This window comes from Oryctolagus cuniculus, chromosome 20 (assembly GCF_964237555.1).
Source record: "Oryctolagus cuniculus chromosome 20, mOryCun1.1, whole genome shotgun sequence".
NCBI classification, from domain to species: domain Eukaryota; kingdom Metazoa; phylum Chordata; class Mammalia; order Lagomorpha; family Leporidae; genus Oryctolagus; species Oryctolagus cuniculus.
The window spans coordinates 18,730,789-18,747,568 of NC_091451.1; the positions used below are offsets into that span (position 1 = coordinate 18,730,789).

Here is a 16,780-nt window from a genome sequence, read left to right on the forward strand (position 1 = left end):
GACTTCTTGTGAACCCCGTTTTTTTGAGTTTTCACAAATCAGGGACCAAGTCTGCTATCCAGGAAGCTCTCGGGACAGTGGGCTGGGGGCCCCCAAAAGAGACCCTCGTGCCTCTTAACCAGCTTGGCTGAGCCAGGAAGCTCACCCCTCCCCCATCGCAGCCTCGCGTCTGAAGCACCTGCTCAGCCCTGGGGTTGAAATGTCAGCTGGCTGAACACCGCCTCTGTCTGCCGGTGTGGACAATGGCAGTGGTCACGCCTACCTTGTAGTGTTGTGATGAGTCAGCCAGACCCGTGAAGCCCTTAGCATGAGGCCTGCACCATGGCGAGGGCTGTGAGTGGTGCTAACAGCAGCTGCTGTGGCCCTTCCATCATTACCTTCTGGGGGCTCCGCCACGGGGGGGTTTAAACAGTACATGTGATAGCCACGGTCACAGTCGTCGCAGAAGAGGAGCTGGTCCTGGCGGGAGACAGGGCAGGTAGAGAGGAGGCCAAGGAGACGTGATTATCAGCAGCCGGTATCTGGACCACCATTTACTTCTGCCTTATGTCCATGGAGCAACCTCCCTGGATGCCCACGTCCAGGCCCCCTGGGGCGTCCTCACTGTCCCCTGAGCACATGTGTGCTGAGCTCACCCCCTGCTCCTCGACCCATACAAATCCAACCCTATGTCAGGGTTCTGCTCAACTTGGAGATCCCTCAAGAAACCTTTCTTGTCCCCCACCTCACAGCCAAGTGCATGCTTCTGCACTCCAGTAGCCCATAACGCTGCGCCCAAAGGAAGGAAAACCACTGTCCGCATTTCTCTACGCCCTGTGACGACTGCCGAGCACGCAGCGAGTCCTTCAAACGTTTGAAAATTTTAATTGGATTCCTCTGGACTCTACTCTTGGCACCTGTGAGATGGGTAAGTACAGACGTGCGTGGTGGGACTGGCCAATGGCACCTCCGGACCTCTGAAAGGTCTGAGATGTGACCGTGGAGAACTGCAAGCAGTGCCCATCCTCTGGCTTCTGAAAAGCCTCCTCTGAGGCTGCAGCCGGAGGCCGGGGGAGAGCAGGGTCCCGGGCCACCCCTTGGAGCCGCAGCTCCCTTCCTGCCCCTTCTCCACCTGTCTGTTCCCTTCCCACCCTTCCAGCTCTTCTTCTCCAGGAAGTCTTTGCTAACGCCCTGCAGCTGGAGGTACCCGGCCTCTCACCTCGCCACAGCAGTGCCCTTTCTTGGGACATTTAACTGCATTTTACTTAGAGGTACAGTGCCCGGCGTGCGGCGGGCATCTATGTGCTTGTTTTCTTGAAGAGCGCATTTGGAAGATGCCTCTTCTGTCCACCCCTCGTCCCCTTTGTGGACTCTAAGGCCCTTGGGGGCAGGACTTTCTCTGCCTCCTGTCGGCAGCCCCTGGAGGGACCTCCCAAACACAGCAGCCAGTGTGCGTGACCCGGCGCTGTTCCCCACGCTCGGTCCTGCTCTACTCAGTGACCTCTGAACTCGCTTGGATGGCTGAGGAGACCTCTGCACAATAAAACTGTGTATCAGCTCTCTCCCTGCTTCCCACCAGTGCAGAGATCCTGCTTAAAATTAGAGACAGAAGATGGAAGCCACCAGCGAGCGAGCACCTGAGGTCTTTGTTGTCACGCTAAGACCTGTCTATGTGGCCGGGGAGGAGTTTTTGGAAAGTGGTCGACAAGGAAGTGACATGATCGGCTTGCAGTGTCGAAGGCTGTCCCTGCTGCTGGGTAACAGGCCCTCAGGGGAGGAGAGTTGGTGCCAGAGGCCAGAAGGCCAGTTGGGAGGCCACAGCAGCCCCCAGGGGAGAGATGCTGGTGCTCTGAACGAGGGCTGTGGCGTGGGAGGACGTACGGGGTCTTGCTCCTGTTCCTGAGTCACTGACAGATGTGGGGATGACAGGGAAGAAGGGGAGGTTGTCTCCGGGGCTGTGGCTTGCGTAGCCAGCCACCTGCAGCTGCCCCCCATTACGACGTGGATGGAGGACCAGACCCACGGGCAGGGATAGCAGCCTCAGCTGCAGACACATCCTGCACATCCCCAGAACACCTGCCACGGATGGCCTGCAGAGAGATGCAGGCATGAGGTGTGGATTTCAGAGTCATCGGACCTAGGCGAGGAAGCCCTGAGTAGGTGAGAGCAGATGTCCTTGAGCTGATGCTCACGAAGGGGTTCCCGTGAACTGCTTGGGATGAGAGGCACAACTCTGAGTATGGGTAGCAGTGCACGCTGTTCCGATCTATAGGTTTCACTGACTTCTCTGAAAGGTCAAGGCCACCAAGGAGGTCATGAAGGGAAAGGCACTACAGACCGTGGGGGAGCACCAACTTCAAGGGACAGACACGGGGGAACAGGATGGTGTAGCAGTCCTCAGAGAGGCAGGGTGGAAACCAGCGCAGTGCGGTTTACTCCAGAAAAGTGACACCGTTGCTGGCAGGGCAGCAGGGAGGCTAGACGACAGGACCACGAGAAGAGAAGAAAACAGGGAGAGATTGGCAGAAACAAATGACTGATGTCCTAAGGACGCTCGTGTCCCCTCCTAAATGGACTTCACCATGGCATCAAAATAAACTTATCCTTTAACTCCATCTTCGCACGAATTTTTTTGATTTCCCCTTGTATTTGTAAAGCCAAAGAGCGGAATCAACCCAAATGCCCGTCAGGCAGGGATCGACAGAGCAAACTAAGCAAAAGTGTGTGGCTACAGAAGGAAGGAAGAATATGTCCATGCACTGAGCTGGGGTGAGCTCTGAGATACTCAGCGAGAGACAAGCGCACAAAAACGTGCCTCCCGTCATTTCCTTATAGATCCGTATGTACACCCATGTGACATGTGCATCCAATTAAACAAAATGAAAGGATAAGCCATACATTGTTTAAAAAATGGTTATCTATAAGCAGAGTGAGGAAATCATGTGTAAGAGGGAAGGGTAGAAGGTAAACTTCTTAGAAAATATTGTTACTTTACAGATTGGATTCTGGAACCAGTGAATATTTTGCAAAATAAAATTTAAAGTAAAATGTGTCTCTAAAAAGAAAAGAAAAATGAAACAAATGAATCTAACGATGTATCCTGTTGGTGGCATAACCTTAACACAGAGGAAAACCATCCAAATGACTTTAAAATAAGCAATCTGAGGCCGGCATTGTGGCACAGCAGTTACGTCATCAATCTGTGACACTGGCATTTTATATTGGAGCGCCAGTTCGAGCCCCAGCTGTTCTGCTTCTGAGCCAACTCCCTGCTGATGTGCCTGAGGGCTTGGGCCCCTGCCATCCACATGGGGACCTGGATGGAGCTTCTGGCGTCTGACTCTGTCTAACCTAGCCCTGGTTGTTGCACCATTTGGAGAGTGAACCAGTGGGTAAAGATCTCTCTCTCTCTCTCTCTCTCTCTCTCTGTCACTCTCTCTCTCTCCCTCTCTTTCTCTCTCTCTCTCTCTCTCTCACACCTCCCCCTACCTCCTGTCACTCTGCCTTTCAAATAAATTTTTAAAATATCTTTTTTCAAAGTTGTAAAAATTATACTGAGTATCTCATGTAGACTTTTACTTAGTTTCCTCTGATGTTAGCAGCTTATCCAAAGGTACTTCAAAAAGTTCATGGAAAATCTAATTAAAAGATATTTATTTTGGTACAAAATTTTTTCAGGGTCTGGCATTGTGGCAAAGTGGGTTAAGCAACCACTCACAATACTGCCATTCCATGTTGCTGCTCCAGTTTGAGTGTCGGCTACTCCACTTCCAACCCAGCTCCCTGCTAATGCACCCAGGAAGGCAGCAGAAGATGGATCAGGTGTCTTGGACCCCTGCATCCGTGTGGGAGACCTGGATGGAGCTTCCGACTCCTGGCATCAACCTGGCCCTGGCCCAGCTATTGCAGTCATTTGGGGAGTGAACTGGCAGGTAGATTTTCTCTTTTTATGTCTCTCTGTGTCTCTGTCACCCTGCCTTTCAAATAAATAAATAAATCTTTAAAATATTTTTTAAAATCTATGCATTGTTTTTACAATACATATTTTGTGAAATTTTTTGAAGACCCTTCTTATGCATGGATTTCAAAAAAAAATGCACCAAATAAACTTACCTTTCAACTCCATTTTCCATGAACTTTTTGAAGTGTCCTCAAATTACCAAAGTAGAATTATAAAGCAGGAAATTACCACTGGTGTGATTCACGTTACTAATCTACAGCCCTTATTTGAATTTTATGGATGTTCTCACCTATAGCCCTGTGGGGAGCAACTCGGACTAGACTAAGTTACTGGAATTAAGACTTATTCTATGCATCTGCTCTCCCACAATATGGCGCTGGGAGAGGAGGAAACAGCTTCTACACAGCTGCCTCCAGTTCAACCAATAAACTGTAGGACCTGCTCCTGATTGGAGGAGAGCAGCGTACTCGGCGTGTGGGTAGCAGAGTTGGGATTGGTGGAAGAGGACTATAAAGGAGGAGAGAGACAACATGCACCAGGAACATCTAAGGGGAACATCTATCTGAAGGAACACCTGTGCAGCCCCCGAGAGAGCCGGCCGGCGGTGTGCCGCTCCCCCGCGGAAGTGGGGAGAGTGGCTAGGGGGAACCGCCCTTCCACGGAGGTGGAAGGGTCGGTAGCCAACCCGGGAAGAACCAGCAGCAAACCCGGGGAGGGCCGAGCAGACAAAAGAACAGTGCAGGGTCCTGTGTCGTTCCTCCACGAAGACGGGGAGCGACATAGCCCCTTTCCCAGGATCCAACCTGGCATCCTACGTTGCATTTCATGGTGTTCTCTTGGCATCCTTCAATCTGTGACAGTGTCTCAATGTCTCTGTCCCTGATGACCTTGACACAAGCCAGTGTCACTCCATTTGCGGTGGATCTTTTCTCATGAGAAGACGGAGACGCGTGTGCATTCTGGGCAAGAAGACCACAGAAGTGGTGCCCTGTCCTCCTCAGGGCATCCTGCGGGGGACGCTGACGCGCCTTGTATGCGCGATGTTGATCCTGAGCACACGGCCAAGCTCATGCCTGCCCGCTTTCCCACGTGAAAGCTGCCGTGCCTCCCTCTGTACTCCACACATAACTAGTCTTGCTGGGAGATACTTGGAAATGATGCAAACGCCCTGTTTCTCATCGTGCTTTCACCCACTAATTTTTGCATCAGTTGATGGCTCCTGCCTGTAGCACCCATAACGGTGAGTTTTATCCAGTGATAAATTCTTATTTATTCACTGGAATTCCTAAGGAAGAGTTTACTTTCTTCCCCATTTATGTATTTATTTATTCAGTTTTTTTAAATATCAGTGTGGATCTTTATTTGGCTCTTGAGGTTCTACTCTAATAATATCATGATTTGTTTTGTGGCTCAGATTTTCCCAGATTTGGCCATTAGCAGTTCCTTCAGGTTGGCTCCTCTAGCCATGCCCTGTCATTTTCTCTGTGTTTCCTTACTTAGAATCATCACAAGACATTCCAGACTCATCTAGTAGATTTCACGTCAGAGCCCTAGGCCAGCCACTTCTCCAGGGATCCCCAGGTCTTTGATGAGAGAATGGTGTTTAGAAACCAGGATCTGGGTGCTAAGTGGCCTCAGTGCTCCGAGGCTCTCACGCTTCTAGGTCTTCTCTGCCAACAGTTAGGAAATGCACAGGTACACTATGCACATACCTGTATTTAATTCTGTATCTGTTCAAATGTGTGTATACAGCTAGAGATGGATATTATACACACTCTCGATACTGCGTTATATTGTGTTACCTTACGTTTACTTCCTACAAGGAGCTCATACCAATATCACCTATTCCAATCCAGGACCACAGGATTTAGTCACCTGATCCTCAGTAGCCATTCTAACTAGCACACAGCTAGCTCAGACCTAGCGTATATCTTATCTTCATTCTGAGAGTCAGAGACATAAACAAAGATATCTTCAAAAAAATGCTTCTCCTCCCCACTGCTCATACCTCATCCCATGTCACCGTTCCTTCTCTGTCCCCACTCACCTCTGCAGATAGCCAATCTCACTGGCTCCTCCTTTATTCTTCCTGTATTTCTTTCATACAAACATGCAGCCATGTGCCTATTTTCTTATATTTCCTGCTTTCTACCAGTGAGGGCAGCTTACTATATATGCTCTGTTTTACGTTGCTTTTTCACTCAACAGTGTACCTTGGAGATCACACCAAGTTCTTCATAGACATCTGCCTTATTCTCTCTTGCTGTTGCCTAGTCCTCCTGTAAGTCTGTGTTACTGTTTGTTTAATCGCTCATCTACATTTGGTCATTTAGGTTGTAGCCAGTGCTTTCCAATTATATGAACAATGCTACCACAAAGTCGTATGCATATGTATTTTCCTAGTGCTGGGGTGGATACTCAGGAATGCTTCCTCCAGGTGGGATCGCTGAGTCACAAGGCAGGTGTAAATTTTGTTGTACTACGGTTTTGTTAGGTGTTCCCCCTAACATTTGGGCCACTTTGTATTCCCACCAACAGTGAGGAAGGCACCCCTTTTGCCATAGATTCCTCAGCAGAGTGTGTCACAATACTTGTTAACGTTTACCCCTTGACAGTTAAGAAAATAGCTCAATTTTGTTTTCACTTCAGTGTCCTTAATGAGGGCATTGGGACTTGTATTTCACATGTCTTAGGTTATTTTTATGCCTCTCCTCAATTGTCTTTCACAGATTTCCTCATCTTCCATCACATTCTTGGTCTTCTGCCCCCCCGTTTTTAAGAATCTTTTTTTAAATATAGTTGGGGTGTATTAGCCCTTTATCTCTGGCACACGCCGCAAACACTTCCTCCCAGTCTCGCTCTCCACTTTCTCAAGTTTTCCATGATACAGTTTTACAGAATCAAATCTATCAATATTTTATCTCATCGCATCTTGATGTCAGCCATGGCTAGCAAACCCTGACCTGCGTGAATGGAGGCTCCGCCCAGTGTCCTAGCACCGCGGTAGTCCCACCTTTTCATTTGCATCCCCAATCTATGGTGGGAGATCTGGACCTAATTTTGTCTTTCCCCGCATGGCCACCCCATTGTCCCAGCACCACTCATTAAAAAGTCTGTCTTTGACACAGTAATGGTAGGTGCAAACTTTATCTTCTATTTCCAAATGTGCTTGGATCTATTTATGGGCTTTTGATCCTGGTCCAACTGGTCTATTTGTCTACTCATGCCTCCGTCCCACACTGCCTTAACCATAGTTTTATAGGAGATTTTAAGGTCTCGTGGTGCCAATCTCCAGTTTATTTATGAGTATTTTGAGGCTGTTCTTGCACATTTGTGTTTTTTAAGTCAACTTGTCTTACTCAATTAAAAAAAAAAGTTGATATTTTTATTGGGCTTCAAATAAATTTGTAAATTACCTCAGGAAGAACTGACATCTTTTAGTGTTAAGTCATTCTATCCAGAATCACAGGAGGCCTTCCCACTTGTTCTCTGAGTCTTTTCAAAAGTGTTTAAATTTTCTTCACATAGTTTTACACATTTGTTGTAAAATATATTTCTAAGTATTTTTTCTGCTTGCTATATAAATGGAATTATGTTCTCTGGTTATTATTTGTGTATATGAAGCCTTTTTTTTTTTTTGAGATTCAAAGATTTATTAAGAGTCAAAGCCCTCCGGCCAGAGCAGCATTGAGGGGAGGCTTCCAAGAGAGGGAGACCCCCTATATGAAGCCTATTAATTGCTATATGTTGGTTATATCCTGTTCCCTTGGATGTTTGAGTTAATGTTATCACCGAGTCACGAAGGTTTTATTCTCACACACGTGAAAATAGAGCAAGTTTTACTATAGGTTGAGTATCCCTTATCCAAAATGCTTGGGACCAGAAGCATTTTGGATTTCAGGTTTTTTTTCATATTTTGGAAAAGATTTCATACGTTTGCATTTACATATGCATAATGAAATGTCCTAGGGAGTGGAACCTACATCTGAACATGGAATTCACTTCTGTTTCATATACACACAGCCGGAAGGTGATTCATACAACCTTTCTAGTAACTTTGTGTAGGAACCAAAGTTTCACAATGTAGATTTTTTCACTTGCAGCAGCATGTTGTCACTCCAAATGCTTTGGACTTGGGAGCTTTTCGGATTTTGGATCTTCAGATTAGGGATGCTCAACCTGTGCCTTACCCATTCTTATGCCTCTAACTGACTTCGCCTGATTAAGCGCATCAGCTGTTACCTCTAGAATAAGGCTGCACGGCAGTGGCAGAGGCAGTACACATTCCTACCCGGTTCCTGATCTTAGTGGAAATGCCTGCAGTGTCCACCTATCCAATAGGATGCTGGCTTTAGCTCTAAGGCATAAATATTTTACCATATTAAGAAGGTATCCCACAATTCCTATTTTCTTGAGTGTTTTTAATTAAGAAAACGTTTTTGGGCCAGAATTGTGGTGAAGCAGGTTAAGCCCCCGCCTGCAATGCTGACGTCCCATGTGAGTGCCAGTTTGTGTCCTGGCTGTTCCTCTCCCAATCCAGCTGCCTGCTAATGTGCTTGGGAAAGCAGTGGAAGATGGTCCAGGGGATTGAGCCCCTGCCACTCACATAGGAGACCTGGATGGAGTTCCAGGCTGCTGGCTTCAGCCTGGCCCAGCCCTGGCCGTTGTGATCATTTGGGGCAATCTCTTTCCCTCTATCTCTTTCTCTTTCTTTTTCTCTTTGTCTCTCTCCTCCCCTGTCTCTATGATTCTGCCTTTCAAATAAATAAATCTAAAAAAAAAAAAAACAAAAAGAACAAGAAAAAATATTTTAACCACCCTATTGCTTCAAAAACTAGAACAAGGAAACCTTCATCATGCCCCTTCTATGTAATTTACATCCAAGGGGCACCAAATACAAGTTTGGGCAAGTTTCTCTTTGTGGAATTACTCCAGCTAACAAAGAAAGGCGAGATGATCAAGTAAGAATATCGCTATTTGGCAAGCCCTAATGAAACAGTCAATCTGGCTAAGGCACATCAACAGCTGGGGACGCCAGGCATCGCGTTCGTCCTGATGGAAACACCTACCACCACCGGTGCAGCAGTTGCCCCAAGGAGACAGAGCCAGAAAGGGATGGTGAGGGCGCAGAGTGGCAGAGAGACAGCGAGGGACAGCGAGGGGCAGCCTGAGCCCAGCCTCTAGCTCTAATCACCAACTTACAAGAAACAGGAAAAGGCAGAGGAGAGTGTGAAACGATACTACAGGGGCGCACTCAGGAAAATACACCCAGAGGAACTCTGTTGAACAATCAGATTTCTTCAACAAATCATTTAAGGGGGGAAATAAAGAGCAACACGGAGCGGAAATCTAGATACTCTAGATACAAAAATTATATATGAGGCTAATTCCAAAAGTTCATGGTAGTGAAAGTAAAAGATATACTTATTTTGGGCCGGCGCCGCGGCTCACCAGGCTAATCCTCCGCCTTGCGGCGACGGCACACCGGGTTCTAGTCCAGGTCGGGGCACCGGATTCTGTCCCGGTTGCCCCTCTTCCAGGCCAGCTTTCTGCTGTGGCCCAGGAGTGCAGTGGAGGATGGCCCAAGTGCTTGGGCCCTGCACCCCATGGGAGACCAGGAGAAGCACCTGGCTCCTGGCTTCGGATCAGCGCAGTGCGCCGGCCACAGTGTGCTGGCCGCGGCGGCCATTGGAGGGTGAACCAACAGCAAAAGGAAGACCTTTCTCTCTGTCTCTCTCTCTCACTGTCCACTCTGCCTGTCAAAAAAATAAATAAATAAATAAATAAAAGATATACTTATTTTGGCACAAAAAATTTTGAAATCCATGTACATACGGATTTCTTCAAAAAAGCTCATGAAAACATATATTATGAAAAAAGCATGCATGTATTTAAAAATTTTTAAAACAAAATAAATGTTTTAATTAATTAATTTACTTGAGAGAGAGAGTTACAAAAAGAGAGTGTGATCCCATTCCCAGGTTCACTAATTCATTCCTCAAAGGCCAGTAATGGCCAGGACGAGGCTGGGGCTGAAGCTGGGAACTAGGAACTTCCTCAGGGCTCCCACATGGGTAGCAGGAACCCAAGTACTGGAGCCATCACTGCTGCCTCCCAGGGTCTGCGTTCGTAGGAAGCTGGACGTGGGAACAAAGCCAGGAATTGAACCCAGGCACTCTGATGTGGGACATGGGCATCTTGAGCTCTAGACAAATACCCACCTCATACTTTTCTTCTAATTCCATTCTCCGTGAAGTTTTTGAAGTGTCTTTGTTTATATTTAAAGAAGCTATGAGGGTATATCAACTAATTGCCATCAATGGGCCTTGTTTGGCTCTCAATTCTAATAGAGTCTGGAGTAAACATATTTATAATACAAGTGAGGAAATGAGAAGTTTGACCGGGTGCTTGAGTACATGTTACCCATGTTGTTATTTCTGGTTATTTTTCTTAAAAAGTTAATCCTTGTCTTGTTGCCATATGTGTGAAATACTTCCAGGTAGCAGGATATTACAGCTAGGAGTATAGATGGAGGAGGCATGGAAGAAGTTTGGACAAGTGTTGGTCATTGTTGAAGTTGGTAAGGGTTTTATCATATAGAGGTTTCTTTAAAAAGTTTGACATTTCTTAGATGTCACATTTAGAACACGGGAGATAACACACAGTGGAATGTGATGGGCACAGCCAAGCAGTGGTGACCAATGTTAGTCAGAGCTCTCAAGGGTGAATGACCATTGAGACAGCCCCTGGTGGCCACCACCTATGTCTCTCTCCTCAGGCACAAAGATCACCCCAGGTCCCTGTAGAGCAAGGGTCCCAAGGCCACGGAGACAATGAGCAAAACTGACTGCCCTTCACCCCAGGAGCCCAGTGACAAGAGTCCCGCCCTCCTCTCCACCCATGAAGGACTCCTAGCTCCTCAGCTCTCTCCCTCCCACAGAGAAAGCCCCCCCACTCACGTCATTCTCTGAGGTCCCACAGAGAATGCAGGACTTGCACTCAATGCACTGCCACTTGTAGGTCTTGACGGCCTCAGTCATGTTCAGGGTGAACTGTAGGCAGGTAGGGTGACCTGGAAGAAGCCAGAAACAGCAGTGTCAAGGACCACAGGGTCTAAGCTGTCACCTCTCAGCACTATTAACTGAAAACACACTGATGCCTCACTCAAGGGGACGCAGAGGTAGCACAAGTTAGGAAACAAACTGGGGACCTGGACAGAGCTCCAGCCACATTCCTTACCACCCTCCCCCGTCACATCCACTCCAGGCCCTAGAAAGACGTGAGCATTAACCCTTTTGCTGGGGACAGATGCATCCAATTGCCCTGGTCCTAACAGTCACATCCTCCACAGGTGTAAGCAGTGGGGGAGAACAGGAAGTGGTGATCAGGGAGAACAAGACAGGAAATGGCCAAGCACACAGACAAGGCAGCCCCCTGAGAAGCACCAGCATCTCCCCCCAAGCCCAGCATCAGCTGTGGAGGGAAACCCCTAAGAGCTAGCTGGAGTTGAACCTTCTGGTCCAAAAAGTTGTTGGCACTGACTCCGAATATAAAGGAGGGGAGGCAGAAGGAGGGAGGGAAGTTTCCAGGGCTAGGACCCGGGAGCAAGATGTGGCATTCATTGTGATCCAGAGTGTCTGTGCCCATGCACGGCAGGGCAGCTGCACACAAAGCCCCAACCAGTGCAGGGACACAGAAGGAAGTGGCCTGGCAGGGAGCATCACAGCCTATCACCCACCAGGGCTACTCTATAAGGACAAGTTACTCTCTTGTCTACATCTCAAGTGTGCCACAGTAGCCAAAGCAATACCAAGACATTGTTGTAAGAATGCTGTGACCTTAGCGCACAGGATCCCAATAGGCCAACACCTGAGGCTTGACCCGTGGAGCTGGACTCTGTTATCCATCATGGTTCACTGCAGCACTGAGAGGACAGCCATGAGCTCTAGAATGTGAAGGCCCTTGACCTTGTGCTTGGGGAGGAGGGAAACTTGGATGACGGTCTCAGGTTTCCCAGTGCTGTAAACCAGACAGGAATCTGCCCATGGCACCCAGGGCTGGGCCCATTACCGACTCTGCCACAAAAGGCTTGACGGCTTTGCCTCACACTGGGGGTTCACCATATTACCCCTTCCATGTAAGGCTCCTTGTGCCTTCAAGAAAGATACTACCACAGTCAGCTCCACTGACCTAGTGCCCTACACGACAGATCACCTGGCACCGCCACCCCTTAGCCAAGCCACACCCCAGGCCGCGTTCCCACTTCCTTCCTTTCAGATCTCCAGGGAGCTGGTCACATCCTCGTCATTTGTGCAGTCAATATAAGGACCCTCACATTTTTGGGCTCCACAAATAGAAGCCACACAGTGTTATCTCTGAGAGCGCAAGAGTGGCCGTGGAAATGGCTGGATGGAGGGTTGGGGCAGAGGCACTTAACAAGCACAGGTGGACGCATCAGGGAGGGCCGATCTAAAGCTCTTTAAAGACTTCTCAGGGGCCACGTGATCCAGAGACTCCCACACATCTAACTTCAGCTCTCTCAAAATGACACCATGGCAGTGGCCCCAAAGAGAAGGAAGCCTTGCATTTAAAAGTCTGGCTGAACATCCAGCACCTCATATCCATCTAAGAACACCTGCCAGGGTTGTTCCCTATTCCAGTCTCTCGGGGGAGAAAACACCTGAGTGGCGTGGGCTGCGGATGTCCAGGTTCTCTGATGGAGCACCCCTGGGGAGGACACAGCGGAGGCCATGGAGCAGATACTTATGTGGCCAAGTTGTCTTCATGGTCGCAGTTCCATGGTCGTAGGCCATACCCCAGCCACGACCAGCCAGCATGCAGTATCTGTTCATTAACAGGCGTAGTCGTGTGCCTCACTGACATTTTGCTCAATGATAGACAACATATACAGCAGTGGTCCCAGCAGATTATAATGGAGCTGGAGAATTCCTACTGCCTCGGGATGCTGTAGCCATCCTAAGGTCACAGTGCAACACCCTGCTCATGGGGTTGTGGTGGTGCTCTGTAAACACACCGTGCTGGCAGGTTTATAAAATTAGAGCACATACAGGGCACTTCTGAAAAGTTTATGGAAAAAGGGAATTAGACGATAAGTTTTCTGGTGCAAAAAATTCCAAAATCATGCATAGTTTCTCCAGAATATACATTTTTTTTGACAGGCAGAGTCAGACAGTGAGAGAGAGAGACAGAGAGAATGGTCTTCCTTCCGTTGGTTTACCCCCAAAATGGCCACTACAGTTGGCGCTCTGCGACCGGCGCACCACGCCGATCTGAAGCCAGGAGCCAGGTGCTTCCTCCTGGTCTCCCATGCGGGTGCAGGACCCAAGGACCTGGGCCATCCTCCACTGCCTTCCGGGGCCACAGTAGAGAGCTGGACTGGAAGAGGACCAACCGGGACAGAATCCGGCGCCCCAGCTGGGACTAGAACCCGGCGTGCCAGTGCCGCAGGTGGAGGATTAGCCTAGTGAGCCACAGCATCGGCCCAGAATATACATTTTTCATGAATTTTTTAATGACCCCCTCAGACACACAAACTTTTTTTGCTCCAAAGTAAGCTTATCTTTTAATTCCACTTTACATGATCTTTTTGTACAATTAAGTACAGTACCTAATACTTAACCATGATAATAAATTATTATAGTTCTGGGTTATGTAGTTATGATATTATATTTTTATCAATATTTTAGAGTACACTCTACACTCACGAAAAAATCATGCTCTTTTTTTTTTTTTCTTTTTACAGGCAGAGTGGACAGTGAGAGAGAGAGAGAGAGAGAAAGGTTTTCCTTTTGCCATTGGTTCACCCTCCAATGGCCGCCGCGGCCAGCGCGCTGCAGCCGGTGCACCACGCCTATCCGAAGGCAGTAGCCAGGAGCCAGGTGCTTCTCCTGGTCTCCCATGGGGTACAGGGCCCAAGGACTTGGGCCATCCTCCACTGCACTCCCTGGCCACAGCAGAGAGCTGGCCTGGAAGAGGGGCAACTGGGACAGAATCCAGTGCCCCAACCGGGACTAGAACCCGGTGTGCCGGCACTGCTAGGCAGAGGATTAGCCTATTGAGCTGCGGCGCGGGCCCATGCTCACTTTTAAACGGTGTTTACTGCATATGTTGATGCCATCATTTTCTTTTGTGCTTGATTTAATCTTGCCTGTAAATACACTCAATGAAGTTCCAACAAGGACAAAATCATCCAACAGTGGATTTCTCAGAAGGCACCCTGTCGTTAATTGACACTTGACTGTATTTGTCAAGCACCTGCTAGGCCAGCTATTGTGCTAGACAGAAGAGAGACAGTGACAAGCCAGACACCCCGAGCCCTCTCTGTCTAGCCAAAAAGACCTCAAATTAACAAATTACACACATATCTATTTCATCACAATGGTGTGATGAAGGAAAAGTGTAACTGACAACGAAAATAAACCACAGGAGAACCAATGATAACCTGAGATGTCAAGGAAGCCCCGAGAAATATCTGGAAGTTGACAGCCCCAGCGGGAGAAGACAAGGTGGCTGGGTACCAGGGGAGCGATTTCCAGGAAACGGAACAGCCTGTGTGGAGGCCTCGAACAGGGGAGGAGCTTGGCAGATGGGCGGGGAGGGAGAGGTCAGTGGGCAAAAGGAGAGCCAGAAAACCCCGGCACTAGCAGCCCTGACTTAGGGCTCTGAGACTTAAAATTCACCAAAGAGCTTTAAGCAGGGTGGGGACTGGGTGACACTGTGTGTTTAAAGGTGAGCCAGTGATCAGCATTGCAGCACACAGGTTAGGCTGCAGCTTGTGACACCAGCATTCCATATCAGAGTGCTGGTTCAAGTCCCGGCTGCTCCCTGCTCATATGCCTGAGGAATAGCGGACAATGGTCAAGTGCTGGGAGAGACCTAGATGGGGTTTCTGGCTCCTGGGCTCAGCCTGGCCCAACTGCAGCCATTGCAGCCATTTGGGATATAAACCAGTGTATGGGAAAAATCAATCAATCAATCAACTAATCTCTCCCTCTTTCTTTCTCCCCTCTCCCCACTCCCACCCCCCAGTCTGTGCCTTTCAAATAAATAAATAACTCTTTAAAGGAACATCCTTTAACATAAAGAAACCTTTGGGTGATGGACTGATTCTATGTCTTCATTATGTTGGTGGCTACATAGGTGGTGAGACTGCACACAACTACACACGGACACACACAAACGTGCACACAGGTGTGTGTGCACGTGAAAACCATAAACCCTGAGTCAAGACTGCGATTGCATCAGGGTCAGTCGCCTGGCTTTGATATTGAACCACAGGCATGTAAGGTGTCACTACTGGGAAACTGGATGAAGGCCACACACAACGTCTCTAACATATTCTGTCATTTCCCGTGAATCTATAGTTATTTTAAAGTAAATAGTTGAAAAGATCTTAAATAAGGAATAAAAATTTAAATCACTGGGAAGGAACAAAGGGACGAGCTGCTGTCTGGGGGAAGAATTTGTTTGGGAAGAGAGGGGTAGAGAGATGCAAGGACTGATACCAGGAAATGAGTTAGGGGTCTGAGGCCATGGCCAGGGAGGAAACCAGAGTGACTCAAGAAAGGCGGAAATTTGATAAATAACTGGCAAGACGTGGCCATTGTTTGGAAGTTGGGAATGTGTGAAAGAGATGAGAAATATTCCCCAGTGTCCGACCCAAGAACCCAAGTAGATTGCAGCAAACATTCTCAGATGAGGAAGACTTGAAAGAACTCAGGCACCAATTGGAGGTGCTCAGGCCTCCCGTCGTGAGCACAGTGAATTCAGGGAGGAGCATGAGCCTCCCCATGGAAACGTCCAGAAGACAGGCAGAGAGACGGGTTTGGCGCTCAAGAGGGAAGTACAGGCTAAAGAGGGAAATTTAGGAGGCTGTGCTAAACAGGTGGTAATTGAAACTGTGAGAATCAGTGAAATTATTCGGGAAAGAAGAGAAAGGAAGAGGAGAGAAGAAATGAGATGGAGAGAACGGCCCCAACCTGAGCTTTGAGAGACTCAACTACTTAAGACAGAGAGAACAAAGAGCAAGGCATCTGAGGAAGATGACCGAGCGATCGTCGGCGAAAGCAGGCCAGCAGCCACAAGAAGAGACTTGAAGAAGGTGATCAGCTGTCGACAACCACACGTCCTCAAGTTTGCAGCTGCTCCAAGGTGATCCGCAGGAGGGAGTGCGGGCAGACCAGAGGGAGCGCTGCCCTGCTACTAACACCACTCTCCAGTGAGGCCACCCTCCCGGGAGGCAGGGGCAGGACACGGAACTCAGCAGCCACAGGTACTTCAGGAGCTGTCTCCAAGCATGCGAAAGGGAGCGACGCATGTGTCATTCATGGAGCAAGCAACACCTCACAGATATTTATGAGGGTCAACTGCATGTCCAGCTTCGCCCAGGCCACTGTGCGGAGCTCTGAAGACATTTTCTGGGATAGTTTTAGACCAGGGAACGGTAGCAAGCAGGCTTTGGAAGCCCCTGTTGGAAGTCTCTGGAAAAAGTCCCATGGGTTGCTTCTGTGTTCCTATTTGGAGAATGCTGTTGGCCTCCTAATACCTTCACATCTGAAGGAAAGGAACTAAGCTCACCCAGCCTTCAGCCCGGTGGGAAGACACAGAACTGAGACGAGCCTCGGCCTGGCTGCACAGCCCCTTCTCAGAGCTCAAGACATCCCTCAAATGCCAGAGGAAAGCAGGAGATGGAAACAGTCTCCCAACGTCTCAGCACGGAGCAGAGCGCCAAGAGTTAAGTCATCCCGACAGCCATCAGCAGGTGCAAAAACGATGCCCAGAACAAATCCATACCAGGATTTGATTGAGCTGTTTGTTGTC

The 16,780-nt window shown here is 48.5% G+C and overlaps 1 protein-coding gene across 4 annotated transcripts in view; it reads right to left on the bottom strand.

Moving 5' to 3' along the window:
- The window catches only part of DPF3 (double PHD fingers 3), a 310,493-nt gene that overhangs the window by 10,510 nt on the left and 283,203 nt on the right, over positions 1-16,780 (bottom strand). For all 4 annotated transcript variants that reach the window (XM_051826044.2, XM_051826041.2, XM_017349461.3 and 1 more), the window contains 2 exons: positions 10,900-11,012; positions 378-459 (listed from right to left, as the gene is read on the bottom strand). In XM_051826044.2, coding sequence (XP_051682004.1) covers positions 378-459; positions 10,900-11,012 — 195 coding nt within the window. The remainder of the gene's footprint in view (positions 1-377; positions 460-10,899; positions 11,013-16,780) is intronic.